The 14,131-nt window shown below is 43.5% G+C and overlaps 1 protein-coding gene and 1 non-coding gene across 2 annotated transcripts; both read left to right on the plus strand.

Moving 5' to 3' along the window:
- Positions 1-270: 270 nt before the first annotated feature.
- LOC133886689 (protein ACTIVITY OF BC1 COMPLEX KINASE 1, chloroplastic) lies at positions 271-6,318 on the plus strand. Its single transcript, XM_062326468.1, has 15 exons — positions 271-486; positions 1,331-1,692; positions 1,775-1,981; positions 2,101-2,190; positions 2,306-2,452; positions 2,784-2,948; positions 3,105-3,245; positions 3,346-3,525; positions 4,193-4,388; positions 4,680-4,807; positions 4,903-4,974; positions 5,289-5,401; positions 5,482-5,629; positions 5,744-5,813; positions 5,912-6,318. The coding sequence occupies exons 2-15, from the start codon at positions 1,378-1,380 to the stop codon at positions 5,980-5,982; spliced, it is 2,043 nt and encodes a 680-aa protein (XP_062182452.1). The 5' UTR covers positions 271-486; positions 1,331-1,377; the 3' UTR covers positions 5,983-6,318.
- A 146-nt stretch (positions 6,319-6,464) lies between these two features.
- Positions 6,465-6,537, plus strand: TRNAA-UGC (transfer RNA alanine (anticodon UGC)). Its single transcript has one exon. It is a non-coding gene; the product is annotated as a tRNA-Ala (tRNA).
- Positions 6,538-14,131: the final 7,594 nt, after the last annotated feature.

Genomic DNA, 14,131 nt, shown 5'->3' on the forward strand with positions numbered 1-14,131 from the left:
TAGTGAAACAGTACTAAATAAATAATCAACGGGAAAAAAATCTGCAGATATTCATTCCATGGAGATGGAAATCATGGCGTGTTATTTCCTCAAGCTTATACCAGTCCAAAAACCTTTTTCTTTACCCATTTTGGAAACTCCCCGTTGCCCCGGCCCCCGTGGTTGAAGAGATCAGGCTCCTCCGAAAGCATGGTTCCCGTTCGGGCACGCGTGACGTGGCCGTGTCACGGCACTGGGTGGCCAGCGTTAACTCCAATCTCTTCTCCGTGGCCATGGCTGCCTGTACGCCACTACACACCACAGAAAGAGAGCCAGAAGAGTGGAGCCCAAATCAAGGGCGTGTCGAGGTAATAGAGAGCACCGCGAGTCAGTGCGGGAGCGGGACTGGGCGCCGAGGTGAGGGTTGATCGAATTCGCAGGGACTGGGCAAAGGAGAGGTTTTTCGCCGCCGGTTCCGTCGTCAGCGACTGCCGTCGAGCCCAGAAGGTGAGAGCTGCCCTCTGATGCCTGCTGTTCCCCTCTCTCTGATTCTTGGGGCGGGGGGATGGGGGGCAGGGTCGCCCGTGCAGCTGGATTCCCTTCCGCGGCAGCGGCGTACTGGCCCAGCCGTCGGTGCCGGTTTGACCGCCGCCGCCATGACGACGGAAGAACCGATATAGAGGGATGTTGAGGGTGTGGTCGATTTGAGGGTCTAGACAATCTGTGGCAATAGAGCTCCCTTTCCCCTCATCAACTGTTTGCTATTGCTAAACTGCTACCATGCACTAGCTCATATTTGGAATGTTCCTTAGTTAGTTGTCAGTCTGTCACAAATTTGAGCTTGCACTGAGCTTTACGGCCACTAGCCTTGCTATGTTTTAAATCTTGTTAAGATTCTGTCTTGCGCGTTTCTGCAATTGCAGCAGTTTATATATATACACATTGAAATGGTAGGTGCATGTATTGTATACCAAGAGAACATTATAACTGCTACTCCCCTGAGATCGGCAGCCCGCCCATCCTAATAACTTTTTTTTTCTGAGATCCCATTCAGTCTTCAATGATTAGTTATGTTGAATATTGAATGTGCTATGCCTTTTATACTTTCAGTGTTAAAAGTTTGACTTGGATTCCGCAAATTCCTTGCTCTGCCACTATCTACCAAGTAACAAGAACTGAACTTTTGATTTTGTAGAGTTTTATAAAAAAACAAAGGAACAGTAGCTTTGTTCACTGGTTGTGGGTTGTAGAAGGCAGGTGATATTGAAAACCAAAAACAAACTCAGTGAGTGATTGACAGGACACCTTTTTTAGGAATTTGTGTTGTAATGGCGCTCTGTTTCTGATGCAGCTTGCTATCTTGTCTACATATCAACACTTGAGGCTCAACTCTCAAGGATGGCGCTCTGCACAGCTTCTATCTGGAGTTCAGCTCAGTGGTCTCATATATTAACGCCTGGCCCTCATGTGGCGTTCTATGGATCTGCACTTTCAGGTTCCTCAGTGACCCAAAGGAGAAGGCGATCAGCACTTTATGTCGTGAATGCCGTACCAACTGGTGCTCCACCCTCTTCTCAGAGCATAACCGAACTTTCACGCACCAATGGAGCAGCTTTTAAAAGTATATCTAGCGACAAACCCAGCAGTGCACTGGAGCAACTTGATATCGAACGCGGTGTCTGTATCCCATTCCGGAAGTACACGCCAGAACTGGTACTAAACTCTGCAAGTGTTCATGTTTATAGGCTTGAGTTGCGAACAAGTATTGTAATTGTGTCATTTCCACAATTGCTAGGTCAGGAATAAAGTCTTGGAATCAAGAGGCTCCATACTATCCCTCGCTAGTCGGGGAGTGGAGATAATTTGGAAACTCGGATTTTACTGGTCATCTCTAATGTATGACTTCTTGGTTGGACGGGATGAAGAAATTGTTCCATTCCGTGCTCGCCAGCTCCGTAATCTTTTATGTGATCTGGGGCCATCATTCATAAAAGCAGGACAGGTTATATCATTTTTCTCTTTATAATATAGGATAAATCTCATTGTAAAATAAAACTTCACTGGTGCCATCTTTTCTATATAATTGTCCTAACTTTGTTTATTTCCATTCGTTTTTGTTAGGTTCTAGCTAATAGGCCAGATATAATTCGCGAGGATTATATGAATGAACTCTGCATCTTGCAAGATGATGTTCCTCCATTTCCTAACCAGGTATATGGTTACAACAGGAGTTTCTTGCAACAAATTTTCAATATTATACATATTAGGGTTGTGCAGATGAAAGCACGATGATTAACTAAGTTTTGTACTGCTGGATACTTGGTAGGTGGCTTTTGCGATAATTGAGGAGGAACTTGGACAACCTCTAGAGAGATTGTTCAGCAGAATTTCATCAAAGACAATAGCAGCTGCAAGTTTGGGCCAAGTTTACCGTGCCACACTTAGAGAAACTGGGGAGGATGTTGCTATAAAGGTTCCCATTTGCTTCATTTTCTTTATTAGTTTACTTCTTTTCTTACTTGAAATACTCTGAAGTTTTATGACTTGATGCATCATTTTTCTGAGTATGGTCTTTTATCGAGGATGAGTGCGAATGCATTCTCTCACCATGATGAAATTCATTACCTTTTTAAAGCTCATATGTCATGAGCCAAATACTTAAATATGCTTTGGCAGAGTGTCCAGTATCTGACACTACTAGGATTGTTTTATGTCATAGTATGTCACCTGTTTCAATTTTATACTGAATGAAGTGTGTTTTATTTTATGCTTATCTCTTTGATTTCTATGATTCAACATCACAGGTTCAGAGACCAGGGATTGAGCCAATAATATACAGAGATCTTTTCCTGTTTCGCACTCTGGCTTCCTTTTTGAATGGGATTAGCCTTCAAAAACTAGGCTGCAATGCAGAGCTTATTGTTGATGAATTCGGGGAAAAACTTTTGGAAGAACTTGATTACACTCTTGTAAGTATTTTTTGTGCCTTCTTATTGTTGCTGTCAAGTTTTGTGTGTTCTTAACATAAACTAGATATGCTTTTTCTCAGCAACAAAGTATCTTTCTTGGCTTTGCTTTATAGTGAATGGAAGGCTAATGCTTTTAAGTTTTTTGCAAAATATTAGGAAGCTACAAATATTGAGGACTTTCTAGAAAATTTTAAGGACGATCCAACCGTCAAGATCCCTCAAGTCTATAAGCAGTTTTCAGGTTCTCGTGTTTTGGTGATGGAGTGGATAGATGGAATCCGATGCACTGATCCACAGGTTTGTAGCATTCATCATATCCTCTTTTTTCCTTGTTTGAACTGTGGAATAGTTCATTCTAAATCTGTAGCGACATTGAGTCCACAAGTTATTCATGCAGGCTATAAAAGAAGCTGGGATTGATTTGGACGGATTTCTCACAGTTGGAGTGAGTGCAGCGTTGCGTCAGTTACTCGAATTCGGCCTTTTCCATGGAGATCCACATCCTGGAAATATTTTTGCGATGCGTGATGGTCGTATTGCTTATGTTGACTTTGGCAATGTGGCCGTTCTTAGCCAGGTCTGCAAAATTGCTTTTTTTGTAGTTGTATAGCTCATCTTTGCACTTACAATTAATTAGATTCATATTGTTTATTTTCTGTCGATATGTGTCAAGGGCGTCGGCGCCCAAGACAGCAGGACCGCGGCTACGAAGTTCGTAGCCCAATCCGATAGTGGCGCCGGGGTCCTTCCTTGGGCGTTCAATGGTGAAGGGGGCGAGATTAAGAGAGAAAGGGGGAGATTAGGGAATTGGTTGTTATTGCTTGCCGCCAAAGGGAGCTGGGTACATCCCTTATGTAGGCACTTGGCCTGCTAAATAAAAGGAAACAAACTCTAAGAATCCCTTAAATCTAGCCTTCCTTGCATGCTGATCCGCATGCTGCTCTCCCCTGAATGGCAGCCTAGCCACTAATTTCTGCCGGCTGCTGTGGCTGCGCCCCTTCTGGCGCGCCAGACATGCTCCTGGCGGCGTCGCGCGTGCCGGGACGTCGCTGGTATTGCCGTCCCCACATGACAATATGTACATGGGCTAATTGTATTTCTGCGATCTGTTAGCGCTGCTGAGAATGTCTTACCATAGCCTCTCTGTGTTGTCAATGCACTCTTGCAACATGTTGCATTAGCAGATTATATGAGAAACAAAAATTGGTTAACATGTTTTCTGTCATTGCTTGTCCTGTATGCAGCAAAACAAACAAATCCTAATTGATGCTGTTGTTCATGCTGTGAATGAAGACTATGCTGAAATGGCAAATGACTTCACAAGGCTGGGTTTTCTTGCTAGTGGAACAGATGTATCCCCAATCATTCCAGCTCTGGAAGCCATTTGGCAAAACTCAGCTGGAAAAGGCTTGTCAGACTTCAATTTCCGGAGTGTGACTGGTAATGTTGATTTGCTTAACGTTGTATTTACTGCTGATAAATGGAAGCCTGTTTATTTTCGTTTTCTCACGCTGTATGCAAATTCTTGTTTCCTCAATGTGTGGTCCACTTATATGTTTTTTGGAGTGGAAGCACTTGGTCATACAAGTCGTCAATATAATTTTCGAAGGCATTTATGCGCGGTTGCTCATTCATGTTTAAGTACATGTGTTTTTTCCTTCCATTAATGAGGTGTAACATGTTATATGTTCAGATATCTTCATTTTTTTCTAATGGAAATCAAAATCACAGGGAAGTTCAATCAGCTTGTGTACAATTACCCCATCCGCATCCCAGAAAGGTTTTCTTTGGTTATCCGTTCTTTATTGACACAAGAAGGAATTTGCTTTACGCTAAAGCCTGACTTTAAGTTTCTTGAGGTATGGCATGTGCCACCCTTTGAGCTCCCAAGAAAACAACAATGTACACTTCTTTATTTACTTACATCTTTCTCTGTTTGTTTCTTCATATTTAGGTTGCATATCCATATATAGCAAAGCGTCTTTTGACAGATCCAAACCCTGCTCTCCGTGAACGACTGATTCAGGTAACTTGTTCAGACCCTACCAACACAACTGTATGGACTATGGTCCATTGATAGTTTCGACGATTTGATCCTCCACTCTATATGAGCCAAATTGTGAAACAAAGCGTCGGTACAGATAAAGAAAAGGCAACTTTATGCTGTCAAAATGGGGAAGCAGCAAGTTTTATCTTGGATAGCTATACCTTTAACACTTAACAGTTGTGTAGTTTAGAAGGATGTTCCAGTGCTTTATCCATACAATTTTGATATTTTACAATTGTTTATATAATTTTTTAGACTTTAGCACTATTTCCTCATATTATTTTTCTGTGCAGGTACTATTCAAAGATGGGGCATTCCAGTGGAAACGACTAGAAAACCTTATAGTTCTTGCCAAGGAAAATGTGACCAAGATGAGCAGCAATCCTGCACTAAAAAAGAATAGCTCGTGAGTATCAATAAGGAACCACTGTCTTGCCATCCTGTATATCTTCTTCCTAGAAGTTTTCTGACCCTGTGAACTGTCAGGCAAACTGTGAGAAGTCGACAATTGGAGAGTAAACTAGATCTCACTGAAACAATAAAAGATGGAGCACGCATGTTCCTTATTGATGCTGGGATCAGGAGACAACTTATCCTGGCTTTCACTGAAGACTCTAAGTTGCACGTCGAAGAGGCACGCACTCTACATATATTGCTCGATGTTCATGCAAATTGGGGATGTAGCTGTAGAGGATAATAAGATAGATTGCTTTATGAATTACAGTAACTCATTTATCTCTTTTTGCAGCTTTTTGATGTTTACAGACTGGTTGAAGATCAAATAGATATGCCTTCAGTTGCCCTTGAGGTTCTTCAAGGTAAGTTCAATTAAACTCTGTTTACTTGCTCATGTCATCATGGGAGACATTCTCCGTGCTTAAAATGTCATGAATTTATTTGCACCTATTATATGCAGATTTACCATCTGTTGCACGAGATTTTATGCTTTCTTGGAGCGATTCCATCCTATCAGACCGCCAGTACTAACCACCCTTACAGCTGGAACAGAAAGCAGAGTGAAGTAAGCACCCTGCAAGATCATGGTACCTCAAGACAATCTGAACCAAAATAACTAGACAGGCGCATTCCTTCTTGTTGTATACAATTTGTTTTTCGTTTAATTTTTGTATAGCAAAATCTTCAATCTGAAGTTTGTTTTAGAACTTCTCAGCTGTTCTTCCTCTGCCATTTGTATAGCACAAAGGGACTTGTATTATTGTATATAACATGAGCTTGTAATCTCGAACACTGTAGGTGTACGCAGAAAGAATACAGATATATAGCAAGCATGTAGGTGTACAAAGAAATTTGTCTTGTTGTCGACTTCTTTGATCTTTCTGAAGTGTGTTGTTGATCGACGACATGTATAATATGAATGTGGTCAGAACGTTACATGAATGAAATATTTTTTCCTTTTGTCCAACATCAATGAATAAACTTGTTTTTGTAGTGGTTCGCACCAAACGAACGGGGATGTAGCTCAAATGGTAGAGCGCTCGCTTTGCATGCGAGAGGCACGGGGTTCGATCCCCCGCATCTCCATGTTTTTCTTTCATTTTTTGACTCCCCCTGTTTTTCTTTCTCCACAATAGCAACAAGCCAAGAAAACATGCACGTAAAAGGAAAACTTGAGGCTGGACAGCTTGCGTGCGAACTTAAGTGTTTCTGTGGCACACGGATTTTACGGAGATCGGGAAAACTTGCAGTTTTCGCTCCAAGCTATGGCCACCGTTTCTTTTCTGTGGCCACTGGAAGGCAGCAGCTATTTTCATCAATTTCATCCTTCACATGCGTCAGGCACGCTCGTGAAAATCTTGCCCTGGATTGGGACACATTGAACCTGACGCATGAGCAGAGGAAGCATCATCGATTTTGTCTTTTTTCCTTTTGCGTGTTGTATCTTAATAGATCGACAGAACTCCACTGTTCACAAGGAATTATCTTAGCTTGCAGCTGGCATTTTTTCCTCCAATCTTTTTTATTTCTTGTTCTAAAATTACTACTGGCATTTTGTTAAATTATGATCCTGAATACAACATAAAACTCCATGGCTGCATGTCCGGAGAAAATGCATTACCGGTTGCAAATACATTTCCAGGTCGCTATACATTCCATAATTTTAACATATAGTCAGACAAAGTGAAATTTTTACCTTTTAGCCCTTTTGAAAAATATTTTCACGGCGCCATGACCTTTCGTGCCATAGGTCCGTTGCACGGTGTCACCGGACTTGGTGACGTGCACTGTCACGTGGGATCTACACTAGATGCCCATGGCTGACGTGGCCTAGCACGGTGCCATAACTTTGGTGATGTATGTCAATGTCACGGCGCCATAAAATTTGGCGACATGCAATGTACGAAGGAAAACACACCAAGTACTGGAGGGTTTGGGCTCAAGGCACGGCGCCATAACATGTGTCAGCGCAGTATGCAAGTATGGCACCAAAGGTTATGGCATCATACCCCTTCAACATGATGCCATGAATCCCTTCTTCGTAGAAGGATTGGTCTCGGGCCTAGGGCACAACGCTATTATCTGTGGTGTTGTAGTATGCAAATACATTGTCACATATAATGGCGCCGTGCATTGCAAACAAGTAAATATACATTGAACATCAACATACAAACATGCGCCATACTTCTTGTTTCACATCCAAATATCCGCTGCACAACATTCAACATCAACACGACTTCACATCCAAATATCCGCTGCACAACATTCAACATCAACACGACTTCACATCCAAATATCCGCTGCACAACATTCAACATCAACACGACTTCACATCCAAACATCCACTGCACACATTGAACATCAACATATATATCCACAACTTCATATCCATACATCCAAACCGAGTTTACACATGCAAATGACCAAGTAACAGAGTTTATTGCCTCAACCTCTTCCCTGTTCCCTTGCCCTTACCTAGAGCATCTGTACTCGAGGTGTATTGATGAGCCTCACTACGTCAGAATAGGTTTTTAGTGACGGGTAAAATCCCTATCACTCCGAACACATCACTAATGTGTCTACATTAGTGGCGGATCTAGATCCAACCAGTCGCTAATGACACACATCAGTGATGGGTCTGGTATCCAGACCCATCACTGATGAGCACTTGAAAACCTAAAAAAAAAGGAAATGGCCCACAATTTATATCATTGTCCCACTTTCATACTTCAACACCACAGCCTAGAAGCAACATTCTACTTAATTTCACTACCACCGTCTATTTCTGACTAAAAAGACAATGCTCATAACTTTGGATGATTCAACCTGGTATTTAGGAATAGCAGGAAGATTTAGTGAACACAAACATCTAAAAAAGTTGGAAGATTTAAAATGACAAGGTCAGGAAAAAAAAGGATAACAGGGAGGTCCTAAATTATTTTTCTGGAATATGTAAATGATAGAAACAACTTTAAAATGAGAAGACACAAGGCCTGAGACTGTTAGATAAGATAAAGTATCACATTGAAGCACATGTATCCACAAATTAGAAGAGTTTTCAATGTGTATATAGTAAGTATCATTTTAGTTCCTAAATCAACGGAAGGCAATAACAACACTTAGAAAACTCTGGTTAACAGCCATATTTGTGATTACAAACTTTGTAAAGCAGTAATCTAAAATATATTTTCATTTACTCAAAATAGAAAACATTTTCTTACCATTGAGCACCTTAATTAGGTAGATCATGTAAGAACCAGAAACAATTGGACACATATCAAGTATATCAATTGATAATCCTTTTGTGTATTCCAGTTCTTCTAGAATTTAATTGACTCTAACATAGCCTATCAGTTTTCATTTTTTTTTAAACTTGCTGGAACACGCTAAAGCAACATGATATATTAAGGATGAAGTAATGAAAATGAATAGAAGATTACTTTTCAGATACAATCAGAAAAGTCAATTGAAATAGGAAATGCAATGCGATTGCAACTAGGATTGAGGCCTATATACGTTGTCCTAAGGTTCTCAATCAGCTTATGTATTGCCCTTGTCCTGAACACCATAAAACACACACAAATACACAGTCAACAAGATTCAACAAAAAAATGCGCAAATTAGCAATCACAATCGACTAATCAAATTCACAATTTTACCCATGGACATTGAGGGAGATCGGGATGAGCAAGAAGGGGTCGCCGATGAGTTTGAGCACAAGTGCCATCCTCTACTTGGCATCGCAAACAGTGAGAAGCTTCTGCATGAGATAGTTCCTGAACGGGTCCACCATCAGCTACACTTCCTTGGGTAAATGAAGTCGAAGAAGCTGAGGTCGTCGGCGGCGACCGGCTCCGGTGGCTCATCGTCGCCATCGACAACGCCCATCGTGGCGAGCTCATGGATGAGGTATGAGAGGTCCTCTACTTTCGCATCTGCCTCACTGCCGCTAAGGAGGCTGCCATGGTGGAGGAGGGGGATCTCGTTGAGTAGCATCTCCATCTCCTTATCGAGCTTCATCTGTAACACCCTATTTTTTAATTTTCTAATTCCCTAAAATTTTGCTAGAATTTAATTAGGGTTTAAATCAACAGAATAGGTTAAAACCTATTTTCTAAAATAAATTGAATTTTGCCCTAGGTTATATTTTTGTGTTGCATTCATGTTGAGTATAGGTGCATTAGGGTTTTATGGTGTGAAAAGAAATTTTGAAAACCCTGAGGCGCGCCGTTTGATTTTTGAAAATTTTGAAAAGGTTTCATAAAAGAAAAATTAATTTTTCTCCTATGGGCCGAACTCCCTCCTTCAGCCCATCCTTTCTTTTCCTCTTCTCGGGCCAAGCCCACTCTCCTCTCCTCCCCACCTCCCTCTCGGCCTTCTCTTCCGCCTGGGCTGCGGCTCTGCAGCCCGTCTCTGCGCCCGCCTCCTACCTAGGCTGGCCGAAGGCCAGGCCCGGCAATCCCGCGCCGCCGCTGCGCTAAGGCACCCTACCAAATCCTGCCTCCTCCTCACGCGTCGTCGCCAGGTGGGCCCGCATGCGCCATCTCATTCCTCGCGCTACGTCAGTCGAGTCTGAGACTAACCCGACACCATGCGCCGCCTCTCCAAGCCCAAATCCCAACCAACCCAACCAAATCTGAATGCCCTACGCGTTCTTCCGTCTATATAAGTGTGTGCCCCCCCCCACCCGGTTTCATCTATTTTCGCCCCCATGTCGAGCCTCCACCACTGCCATTGTTGCCGCTCGACCAAGCTCTCCACCGGTCGAAAACCGTCGCCTTTTGCTGCATCTGAGCACATCCCCAGGATTGTGTGCCTGCAGGGAGTCGATCCCGCCGCTTTTTGTCACCTCTCCACCGTCGGAACACCACCATTGACAAAGACTCGTACGTCATTGCCTCCTCCATCGCTGCCAACTTCCTTCCCGAGCCACGCCGCCGAAGGTAAGCCTTCAAACGGGTTCCCCGTACCCCTAGGTACGTTTTCTGCCGCTCGCCGTCGTTCTCCACGCCCGGCGACGAGGTTTTCGCCCTCACCGGTGAGTCTGCCGCCACGCAATCCCCTTCCACCGCCGCGCCATTAACTGGCGGAAGCCCTCTCGCCCTCAGCTGTCTGATCCGAATCGAGCGGCCCAGATGGGATCTGGCCAAGCGGGTACGAGCCCGGTCGACTGTGGACTCCTCCGCCCGCCTGGTCCACCGCACCCGTGTGCATGGTCCACCGCCCCGGTCTGACGTGGCAGCCACATCATCATCTGCCTCAGCAGCCCCATCAACCATTTTGACGACATCTTTGCTGAGTCACTAGCCACGTTATCCATCCATTTACCGAGTCAATTCTAATTTCTTTTAATTCGAGAAAAAGGTCAATTTTTTAATAAAGCCCATGGACTTTTCTAAATGCACCAAAAAGCCCCTATCTTTTTACATCTTAGCCCCTAAACTTTCCCATCATTACAAATAGGTGCCTATGTTTTTACAACAAGGCCCTTAAACTTTCTGTTTAATTCAAAATAGGTCCTTTTCTTTTTCAGATTTAACCCTAAACTTGTTTTTAGCGTAACTTTCTCATTTTAGCTCTGTTTTAGGCGTTTTTTTTGCGCTCTCGTGTTCGTAGTAGCGTGTACTATCTTTTAGTACCATTTTCATAGATGTTAGCTATTGTTTGGTATACTGTTCTTAGCTAGTTTTGTGTGTGCTTTTCTGGTGTGTTCGAAAGCAGACGAAGAGCAGTTCAAGAATCTCTAGGATCAAGCCTTTGAAGAGTCTGAGCAGCAAGTTGGAAGAGACAAGTGTCCTTGAACATTTTGATCCCAGTTTTTGAATGCGTTCTTTATTTCAAACATGCATGCTATTAATTTTGAATCCCATTTACTTATAGTACCATGTTTCATATATTCCTTGTCACCTATCTGTCAATAGTAGTTTATGGGTAGTTTATGCTTAGCTTTGCAAAGGGTATGTGTCACACCCGGTTTTAACGGCCAAAACCAAGTGCGGCTTATGTGTGTCCAGAAAGTTTAACACACATAAGGACGTCATAGGTGAAGTAACAAAAGTAATACTTTATTTAATTAAACGTTTACCTCTTACAATAAAAGACTTCACCTAAGCAATCTCAAAATTAACCTAAATGACATCATCTAAATGACGGCAGCAGGATGAAAACATTAGCGACCAAAACTCCACAGGCACCGATCGGAAGACACGCTCCTTAGAACACCAGGTCGTCGTCTTGGAAATCCTCAAAGTCTTCCACTGAGCAGCATATATTTTTGTATGAGAAAGCAAGGGTGAGCACATAATGTACTCAGCAAGTGTGGGAAAATAATGACATGCAGGCTTATATCAAGAATAGGCTGACACAAGGTTTTATTTGCGTAAATGCGAGTAATGAAAACACATTTGGACTCAAAAGCATTAGGCAAGAATTAAATGAATGTAACCCAACAATCCATCATCTAGCATACAAGGTTCCCCACACTGCATACCACAACCGTCTAGTACTCCCTGTACTAAGACCAAAAACCACACCATCTAGTACTCCCTGTACCAGAACCAAACCAAACCAAACCAAACCACCATCTAATCATGTGAGGATCCAAGTCTCTCATATCCGTGAGCACGGCTATTATAACAGTTTTACACTCTGCAGAGGTTGTCCAACTTTACCCACGAGTCAGTGAATTCCATGTTGCCGTGTTTGCAAGACACTTAACACACGTCAGTGATGTGCCACCAAGAATCACTGTATAACACTTTTCACTAACTAGAGACTAATCCAGTGTGTGTCTACCCACTAGGTTTCACCGCCAGGCTTTACGCAAGCAAAGCTCCTACCCAGAAGCCCCCTTTTGTGCCGACCCAACGCACACTGGACAAACTCTAATCAGTATTTCACGCCTTACCCATATCAGCCTCGTGGTTGGTACGTTACTTCTTGGGTTGTCGCTCCACGAACCGGTCCTTACTTAGGTTACTTGAGCAAACACTAATCCAACGTCATAACCATAACAACTATCACCAACATCCCTATGCTCAAGACCTAAGGTTCCATGTTGCTAAATCATTATCATATTATCCATCATTACTGCATATGTTCATTAGTCAAAATTATGACACTTCCCAATATCCCAAAGCAAGCTAAGCAGTCTACCCATAAAAGACTCCTAACCATAACCATTTAGGTTCCAAGGGAATATCTAGGGAAAAACCCTAACATAGGTGACTACCCATCATATTGACAGACATTGCATGCAGTTTTATAGAACAAAACATTTAAAAACATAGGTTCAATATGATCAAGGACACTTGCCTTCTCCTTGCTGCTGCTCAGTGTATTCTTGCTCCTGGTCTTGATGTTTTTCAAATTGATCCGGAACGTTATCGGCTAATCACACAATCACCAGCAAATAAACAAACAAGATACACTAAGAACAGAGCACAAACAAAAGAACAACGAGATAAAAACTAGCTAAAAAAAAGAACACTGAAAAACGAATCCATCGGCGCAAGAATCGCTTAAATCGGAGTTACGATGAAAAAGTTAGGGCTAAAACAAGTCTAGGGTTAAATCTGGAAAAAGAAAAGGGCCTAAATTGAATTAACAGAAAGTTCAGTGACCTTTTTGTAAAAATAGAGGGACCTAAATGTAAATATGAAAAAGTATAGGGACCTAACTACAAAAAGATAGGGCTCTTTTTGTTATTTCATAAAAGTTCAGGGGCTAAATTGCAAAATTACCAATTAAAGGAATTATCTGGGATTTTTGGAATTATCTTTGTACTGGAAAAGCTTGAATTGCTGACTGAGCTGGCATGGCTGACATGGCACGATGACAGGGATGACACATCAGCATATATGTCGACGTGGCAAGATGAGGTGGTAGGGTATTGCTGACTGGTTTAAGTGGACAGGTGGCGGCATGGGATTGGTGGCCGAAGGGGTATAAAGGGTGATCTAATCTGGGCCGTGCGGACTAGATCGGACGGCTCAGGACAGATGGATACCGCTGGGAAGGGAGTTCACGGCGGAGCCGAGCTTGGGCATGGCGGTGACACGCCGGAGACAAGCGCTAACCTCATCGCCGGCCTCGTATCACGACAACAAGCGGCGGAACACGACGAGAAGGTAACGGCGATCTCGTTTTGGAGCTTACCGAGGGCGGCGCGGCACTGGAAGGTGGTCGACGACAGAAGGGGGCGGCGGCTGCTTCGAGAACTTGTCGGAGAGGGCGCTCCGGCGATCAATCAGCGGTGGCGAGGGCCGAAAAAGCTTCGGGTGGGTCACGTGGTTCCGATGGTGGGCTCGGAAGGCTCCGGGACGCTCGGGATCGGCGAGGCGGCGAGCTCGTGCAGTGGCGGCGGCTATGGCGTCGGCAGCGAGATGAATCTCGGCGAGAAGGCTCGGTTTCAACGAGTTGGCGATGGGAACTGGTCGAGGGGGGTCGGGGCTAGCTATATAGGCGGGTTCGGAAGGGCGGGATGCGCTACGACTCCAGGATGACGGCGGATCGACTCGGACACGGCGGCGGGGAGTTGTATACGAGCTCAAATCCGCGATTTCCTTAGAGATAAGGCTAGCTAAAGATAGAGGGGATCCTGGGGATTTGATTTGACTGCTTTCTAGAAGTTCTCGGGTTCGGTTTAGGCTCGGATTTGAACGGAAAACGGCGGCCGGCG

Source organism: Phragmites australis, chromosome 12 (genome assembly GCF_958298935.1).
Source record: "Phragmites australis chromosome 12, lpPhrAust1.1, whole genome shotgun sequence".
NCBI lineage: Eukaryota > Viridiplantae > Streptophyta > Magnoliopsida > Poales > Poaceae > Phragmites > Phragmites australis.